This window comes from Mytilus edulis, chromosome 1 (genome assembly GCF_963676685.1).
Source record: "Mytilus edulis chromosome 1, xbMytEdul2.2, whole genome shotgun sequence".
NCBI classification, from domain to species: Eukaryota; Metazoa; Mollusca; class Bivalvia; order Mytilida; family Mytilidae; genus Mytilus; species Mytilus edulis.
Window position 1 is genome coordinate 81,620,667 of NC_092344.1, and position 9,006 is coordinate 81,629,672.

The 9,006-nt window shown below is 31.8% G+C and overlaps 1 protein-coding gene across 2 annotated transcripts in view; it reads left to right on the forward strand.

The window, feature by feature from the left end:
• Positions 1 to 7,332, forward strand: part of LOC139491865 (uncharacterized) — a 32,140-nt gene extending 24,808 nt beyond the window's left edge. For both annotated transcript variants that reach the window (XM_071279779.1, XM_071279787.1), the window contains exons 12-15: positions 79 to 257; positions 835 to 1,267; positions 2,348 to 2,463; positions 5,743 to 7,332. In XM_071279779.1, coding sequence (XP_071135880.1) covers positions 79 to 257; positions 835 to 1,267; positions 2,348 to 2,463; positions 5,743 to 6,894 — 1,880 coding nt within the window. In that variant the 3' untranslated portion in view covers positions 6,895 to 7,332. The remainder of the gene's footprint in view (positions 1 to 78; positions 258 to 834; positions 1,268 to 2,347; positions 2,464 to 5,742) is intronic.
• The last annotated feature ends 1,674 nt before the right edge of the window (positions 7,333 to 9,006 follow it).

The following is a 9,006-nucleotide window of genomic DNA, read 5'->3' on the forward strand; positions in this document are numbered from 1 at the left end:
GTACATTTTGGTTTGTTTAAAAGTGTATGACTGAAAACAATCTTAATAAGCCTATTTATTGAATTGATATATTACTAGATGTAGATAATGAAGCCTTTGAGCCACCTCCACCAAAGAGAGCAAAAAGGAGAGAAACAAAGAAAAGAAAGCCTAAAGAGAAAGTAAAGGCAGTGAAAAAAAATGTCAATAATTTTGAAGAAATAAAGGAAGAAATGAGAAGAGCCACAGAAGATGAGTCTTTAGATGGATTATCACAGGTAATTTCTGCTGCTACATTATATACTGATTAAATTATAACATAAGAAACAATATGAGATGATGTCTGAGATTACATTAATTATTAGACGTCATGCAAGTAAGTTAAATTAGTAGAGTGACTATATGACAATAACTTGTTATTTAAAACTAACTGCAAGTTTGACATTAATTATCTCAAAGAATTAGCAAATATGTGGTAAGATGTGAGCGTCAAAGCAGATCTGGGGACACAGAAATACCAGACATTCTTCTGTTAAGTCTTGTAAGCGTTCTCATGCCTACAAGGATTATTCAAAAGGAAATAAATTGAAAATTTTGAAAATCAGCGCAGATTTACTATATTTAAAGATATACTTCTTTCTATTCTATTGAAATCTCTTATTGACCTACAGTATAATTTAAGGTTGATTATATTTTAATGTCATAGATGTAACTGTACTTGACATGTTTGTTTTAGCAAAATTGCAAATTCATGGGAAACAATTTATTTGGAAACTATATTACTATAAACAAGTAATATTGCTCTGAATTTTGAAGTCAAAATGCATAATAGTTAAATGTTATGGTTATTTTTAGGGTCAAGTATGCTACAGTATGTTGTATGTGAGTTTTAGGATTTGGCAGACGTTAATGGTGGCAGACCTTGACACTGCAATGCAGAATATAGTAATGGAAGCAACTGTCCGAGTATTTGAACTGTCTAGATTCAGATATAACATAAGTATGGATATCAAAGAAGTTGAATGGTGGGAACAGTTGATGGATAAATCTGTTAACTATATGAAAGCCTTTACAACTTATGATTCATTCAGACAGATAGCTAAGAGATACTGCAGTGCAATATTACAGAGCAAATTGAATTTCTATAATGATTTCTTACCTTTACCTCTGACAGATCTGTTGATCACATATGGTGATCTCCCTTATTGTGATCAGCTGAAGATTGCAGTTGAAGTTCTCTGTCACTCGCGACAACCAATCTACCAGTTTCAACATGCTCAAAACTTTCGTAAGCTTAAGTATTGTATATTATTAGATTTTTAATATTGAATGACTTAATTGAGGGCTGTATCATGTAAGTCAATTTGCATTGTGTTCTATTTATAAAATCAAAATAATTAAATACTAGTTTTACAGCATGGTACATACTACCTAATCTTCTTCTTCAGATAAAACAAATAGTACAGTCATCTGAGGTTTGATTTTGCAATACTACAAAAGCAGGGTTATATGTAAATGTCTTAAAAACAAATATGCAAAATATCATATACAGCTAAAAGATCTACAAATAAGTCCTAAGGAAATAGAGAACAGTAACATAGAAAAAATAGAACACAAACATAATCTTATAGTCATTTATTTTTTAACAAACTATATAGAGTTTTAAAGTAGGGTTGGCTATCCCCAACATAATTAGCTCAGGAAATTCTCCTCTGACCACAGTCTCAGGTTTGGATATTTCTTCTGGATACTGGATCACACTATTTAATCTACCCCTCTCTGAAATCAGAATTATACTCACAAACTTCCTACTTAAAAGCAAGTACCTACATTATTATCTTAACAACAATGATTGATAGCCAGACACTTTAAATTCTGTGGATTCATTTATTTTCGAGGATAAAGGAAAACTTGTATGTTCGTAAATATTTAATTTCGTGGTTTTGCTGAGGTCTGCATACAAGCCTAAAGAAAACTTGTCATTCCTTGAAAATTTAATTTCGTGGTTTACCTGTACCCACAAAATCCATGAAAAATTGGTATCCAACGAATATTAATGAATCCACAGCAAGGACAATGATGAGCAAGACAAGACATACAAATAAATCAACATGGCCAAAATCATCAGTCAACTCCTTATTGGAGCTCTAAAAAGCTATAAAACATGGCAACCTGAAAAAAAAAAGATCCAACAAGATAAAATCTTCTAAAAGTTAATAAACTCTCAGGAAATCTTAGTAATATGTTGTATTTTACCTTGTTTTTCCATTTAACATTATTGGGATGTATTTAGGAATAACATGGACATGATATATTATAGTGTTTTGAGTAAACATCATGATTTTTTTCTTATCTTTTTTATTTGCAGTTCAAACAGATATGTCAAATCTTAAAAGGGATATCGTCAAGAAATACAAGATATTGCTGTCTCTAGTTTTTAGTGTAAACAATGATATGCCTGAACAGTCAGCAGCAGCCAGACAGGTATGGAAATAAATTGTTCAAATAATTGTACTGTTAATGCATTATCATCTATTTGGTACTATTTTTTGGGGGTAAAGATTTTTAACCACAAATTGAAGCGAACAACACAATACATTTCTCATACATGTAGGTTTGAATGCTGAATTTTTATAAAATCTAGAAATTCAATGTCAAAGAAAATTCATTTTGGAGCTTTTGCCAACACTTGATTATCATTGTTATTACAGACTTTAAAAAAAATCTTAATTTCAGTAAACATTGTACTTGGCTAAAAATAAAACAAAAGGATAAAATGATTTTATATAGATAGATTGAGAAAATCTGACATGAGGCAAAAGTTAAAAGCTTAGAATATCAAGATCTACTTACTTCTTATTTTTCACCTTAATTATCAGATGACTCCTTATATAAGAGTTATTGCCCTTAAAAAAGTTCAATGACAATTTGATATAAATTTTAATTGTACCCCACACAACGAAGTTGCGGAGGGTATAATGTTTTTGACCCGTCATTCCGTCCGTCTGTCAGTCCTGTTTCTTGTCATCGCAACTCCTCTCAAACCACACAACAAAATTTCACAAAACCTTTTTAGATAATAAGGACATAATATGTAGATGTGCATATCGACAGGAAATTACGATTCAATATTTTTAGCTCACATGGCCCAAAGGCTTATAACTAAAAAAACAAAGCATTTAGAGCAAATCTGACGTGAGTAAAATTGTTAATCAGGTCAAGATCTATCTGCCTTGAAATTTTCAGATGAATCGGACAACTTGCTGTTAGGTTGCTGCCCCCGAATTGGTAATTTTAAGGAAATTTTGCTGTTTTTGGTTATTATCTTGAATATTATTATAGATAGAGATAAACTGTAAATAGCAATAATGTTCAGCAAAGTAAGATTTACAAATAAGTCAACATGACCAAAATGGTCAGTTGACCCTTTTAGGAGTTATTGCCCTTTATAGTAAATTTTTAACCATTTTTTTGTAAATCTTAGTAATCTTTTAGAAAAATCTTCTCCTCTGAAACTACTGGGCCAAATTAAACCAAACTTGTCCACAATCCTCATTGGGGTATCTAGTTTAAAAAATGTGTCTGATGACCCGGCCAACCAACTAAGATGGCCACCATGGCTAAAAATAGAACATAGGGGTAAAATGCAGTTTTTGGCTTATAACTCAAAAACCAAAGCATTTAGAGCAAATCTGACATGGGTAAAATTGTTAATCAGGTCAAAATTTATCTGCCTTCAAAATTTTCAGATGAATCGGACAACTTGTTGTTAGGTTGCTGCCCCCGAATTGGTAATTTTAAGGAAATTTTGCTGTTTTTGGTTATTATCTTGAATATTATTATAGATAGAGATAAACTGTGAAAGCAATAATGTTCAGCAAAGTAAGATTTACAAATAAGTCAACATGACCAAAATGGTCAGTTGACCCTTTTAGGAGTTATTGCCCTTTATAGTCAATTTTTAACCATTTTTCGTAAATCTTAGTAATCTTTTAGAAAAATCTTCTCTGAAACTACTGGGCCAAATCAAACCAAACTTGGCCACATACATCATTGGGGTATCTAGTTTAAAAATGTGTGGCTTGACTCGGCCAACCAACCAAGATGGCTGCCATGGCTAAAAATAGAACATAGGGGTAAAATGCAGTTTTTGGCTTATAACTCAAAAACCAAAGCATTTAGAGCAAATTTTACAGGAGATGAAATTGTTTATTAGGTGAAGATCTGTCTGCCCTAAAATTTTAAGATGAATCGGATAATTGATTGTTAGGTTGCTGCCCCTGAATTGGTAATTTTAAGGAAATTTTGCCATTTTTTTGTTATTATTTTGAATATTATTATAGTTAGAGATCTGTAAACAGCAATAATGTACATCAAAGTAAGACCTAAAAATAAGTTAGCGTGACCTAAATGGTCAATTGACCCCCCTAAGGAGTTATTGCCCTTTATAGTCAATTTTTAACAATTTTCATAAAATTTGTAAATTTTCACTAGCATTTTCACTGAAATGACTGAGCCAAGTTCATTAAAGATAGAGATAATTGTAAGCAGCAAGAATGTTTAGTAAAGTAAGATCTACAAACACATCATCATCACCAAAACACAATTTTGTCATGTGTCCTTTGTTTAATATTCACATACACCAAGGTGAGCGACACAGGCTCTTTAGAGCCTCTAGTTTATATTGTTTTGGTATTCTTGAAGCTGTAATTAGGTTAAATGAGGATACTTCAAGTTAGACCTTTTAGTATTTAATGGTGTCTATAGATTGTAAATTTATAAAGTAATGTGTGTGAATGTTTGTAGAAAAAAAAACTGTGTATATATTTGTAACAATGCTAAAGATATTACAGTATACAGTTAATGCTTAACCCTTTCACCGATAGCTGCCCAGACAGAAGCTACTCTGAGACGATGGCTTCCCTGGCTACTATTATTCAAGTGGGAGATCTTGATAATAAATGTCAATAAAAACTTATCTGTAGTTATTTGTGTCTTCATTTCATCATGTTCATTCACTTACACCATGTTCACAGTTTTGTTCATGTTTTGAAATTTTTTTCTTCATAAAATATTCTAATTTTCTGCATTATCTAGGTGAAATTTTCAAAATTCTGCTCTTTGACCCAAAATCTTAGTTTTTTAACCCAAAACGGCAAAATTTTGAAAAATTTAATGAGACTGTACAAATTCCTTACACTGAACGATGTCCATTTCAAGTGTTTTGTACATAAAACGACATTTTATATAAAAAAAGTATACTAGTTTGGCTTCAATTCTTCCATATTCTTTCAAAAAAAATGTTCCCTCATTTCAAATTCTTGTAAATTCTGTAAATTTCCTCTGATTTTGACACGGTTTTCAACAAACGGAAGCACCATGTTTACACTTTCATCTTGGTATTCAACAACTCGTGTTTGCACTGTTTTGAATGGGAAATATAAAAGAGGTATTCTGAACCCGGTAATTGGGACTCATCATCAGCTGTCTGAAGAGTGAAGAGTGAAAGGGTTAAATGGTGTTTTTTTTTAAACTAAAATAACTTCTTGCAGTTGCGCACCATAAATCTTAGTGTAGTTACAGTCTTCACAATGAATTTAAATCTACAGGCACAGAGCTCAATTTTTGAAATTTTTTAGTTAGATTCTGTTGGCCTGTAAATATGATTTTTACAGGCCCAAGAGAAATTCTACAAGCCTGGGCTGCCTGGGCTACCACTCAGCGTGAAGACTGTAGTTAGTTTAATTTTTGAATCTTTTACAGGTATTATGGCATTTGGAATCTGTCCAGGATGGTGAATATGTGGTATCTGCGTACAATTGTATCAAAATGAATATTGAAAATATCAAAGAAAAAGAAGATCAAAGGATATTGCTGATTGTTTTATTGAATTGTATTAAGGAATGTGTTCTTCACAGTGGACAAAATGGACTGTTTAGTTATACTACAAGTGTTGCTGATACTCTAATGTATCTAGGTAATGCTCTGGTAGAGGAGTTTCCTGAAAGGGTGTTGCCATTGTGGACAGAATTGTGTAAATATTTTAACAAGTATCAAATGAAGTCTATCCTTGGTATCATTATCAAGGCTGTGGAAGTAAAGCCGTCTCTCATTAATGATATGGCTCCAACACTGCAGAAATACTTTACATCTACTTTTAAACACGATAGAGAATGTTGTAGTTTGATGAGAATTTTCTTTCCTGATGAAACTAAGCGTCATCAGATGCTGAAGAAAATAGCAACTAATGCACAAAACTTCACTACATGTGCTTTGTTGAGGCTCGGAATCACTGAATATAAATTCTTGTCCAAAACAAATCCAAACTTGAATATTTTCAGTAAATATGTGAATAGTTTCCTACTGGTAGGATTAAAATCTCTAAAGGAGAAGAATGTAAGCTATGGATGGTCTTCATCTGGTTTACATTTAAACAGTAAAGAACTCAAATATCTTAAGTGGTACTTTGGTATGCTAGCAGCATGTTTAAGTAAGGAGATCATTAAATGTGATCCTTTTACTAAGTTAATGACATTACTTAAGGAAGTTCTGAAAAAAGATGTAAATCTCATGTTAGATTTCTACCAAGCCATGGAAGGTTCCCCTCTTGGATTAAAGGAAACAAAAACACAGTTAGGAAAAGAGCTAGTCAATAGTTACCTAGCTAAATTCAATCAAGAACTTAGGAACTGTAATCATACTCATTACATAAATGTTTTAGAGGATATGAAAAATGCTTGCAAGGCATGTGAACAGTATGTACCAAATGGAAGGAAAGAGTTTGGATCAGTAGTAATTACATTCATCAGACATACTTTCAAAGGGAAGAGGAAGTTGATTCAGCTTATGGATGAATTCTTCCCAGATTTTATTCCTGCAAAAAAGGCTGATAAGAAAGAGAAAGACAAAAAATAAATGTAAGGAGTGCTCATATGACTAGCGGGCTAAATTTGCAAGAGAGGACATTCTTGAATACAATCTGATATTACAAGAAAGGACAATCTGTAATGCTATCTGATTTTACAAAAGGGTCATATTTAATACAATCTGATATTACAAGAAAGGACAATCTGTAATGCTATCTGATTTTACAAAAGGGTCATATTTAATACAATCTGATATTACAAGAGAGAAAATGTTAATAAAATCTTTTAAATGAGTGAATGCACAATTTTCATGTGATTTTACTCGTATTTTATGTTGTCAAATCAAGTTTTAGTACATGTAGTGCTTGTAAGCAAAGGTAGACTATTGTTAATCAATGAATTTCATGTTTACTTGTTTTATACTGTTGTTATAAATGCTCGTAGCAAATAGAATCATTAAACTAAAATAAACCTTTTGTAATTGAAAGTTGAGAATTTTACCTGTAATATAAGTCTTCAAAATGTATGTATTTAACCTGTGTACTGATGGTTCTTAAGTTTTTAGTTAAAAAAAATAGTCTTAGTTCATCTGTGAATGGGAGATTTGGTTGCTGGCTCCTTGTATACCCCACATCACATTTTATTGGAACCCTGTGGTTGTTTGTGAATTCCAGCTAAGTTCAAGTGCAAGAGGTCATTGTTTTCATCCCAGGTCTGGTCAAATCTAAGATGATAATTGGTAGACTGTTAAGCAATCAAAGACCGGTCGCTCAAATGTTAAAATAAGGTGTTGTTTAAGGTAAGATATCATCCTGCAGGCTATAAACTTGTAAGGAAGTTTGTAAAAAATCCAGCTCATTATTTAAGACTAGAACAAAGTGGGTATCATGTTATTGTTGAAAGAATTAGATGTGGTGTGATTCCCAATGAGACAACTCTTCACAAGAGACCAAATGACGCCAAAATTTACAACTATAAGTCAGTGTACAGCCTTCAACAATGAGCAAAGCCCATACCACATAGTTCACTATAAAAGGCCATGAAATGACAAATGTAAAACATTCAAACGAAAAAACTGATTGACTAATATATGTACAAATAAATGAACGAAATACAAATATGTAACACCAACAAACGACCGCTGAGTGACGGGCACATGCATACAAAATGTGGCAGGGATAAACATGTTTATATAGGTGGATCCCAACCCTCCCTTAACCTGGGACTGGTGTTACAAGTCCATTTATCAAGATAAAATATATCTCAAAAGTGATGATAAAACCTGAAAAAGTGAAATCAAACTATTTTTGTACAGTATTTCCTATTTTACTACTTAAATTGGCAGTAAGAAGAGATTTTGTTGAAATTAAACAAAAAAACGTCCAGTGTTTTTGGTCTATTATCTTGAAAATTATAATTGATATGATTGTAGAAACATTAAAAGTAAAAATTTTCATCAGGATAAGATCTATAAATATGACATCAAGTTGACTCAAATTGTCAGTTAACTCTTTTATAGAGTTATTTTTAAAGGGGCACTAGCTAAGAGATATAACAAGAATGTGTCCATAGTACATGGATGCCCAATCCCTACTATCATTTTCTATGTTCAGTGGACCATGAAAATGGGGTAAATTTAATTTTCTCAAAATAAGCTAGGAAAAATAAATGATGAAATATTTACTAGGCTAGCAAGTGAATAATTCGTCCTTGTTGAATCCTTATTCATGTGAACTTAAATTTCACCAATTAGCTAGAGATGGATAACACATGAATTGTGTGTATCCAGTTATTTGAAGCTACAGAATGTCAACAGGTTAATCATTTGAACTACAAAAACTCTGATTACTGTAAATTCAGAAATTAATGTGAGGTTTTTATTATTGTGAAAAATGCGACAGAGTTGTAAACCCAATAATTTAAACTTGCAATTTGAAATATTTTATATGAATTAAACAGGATTTTTCTCAAATTCGTAAAAGTTAAAATCTCATGTAAGTCTAAATAGACAAAATTGCAATAATAAATGAAAGCAATAATTTCTGAATTTACAGTATCATATTTTTATGCCCCATTTATGGGCTATATGTTTTCTGGTCTGTGTGTTCGCTTTTCCTTCTGTCCGTCTGTTCATCTGTCTACCATGCTTCAGGTTAAAGTT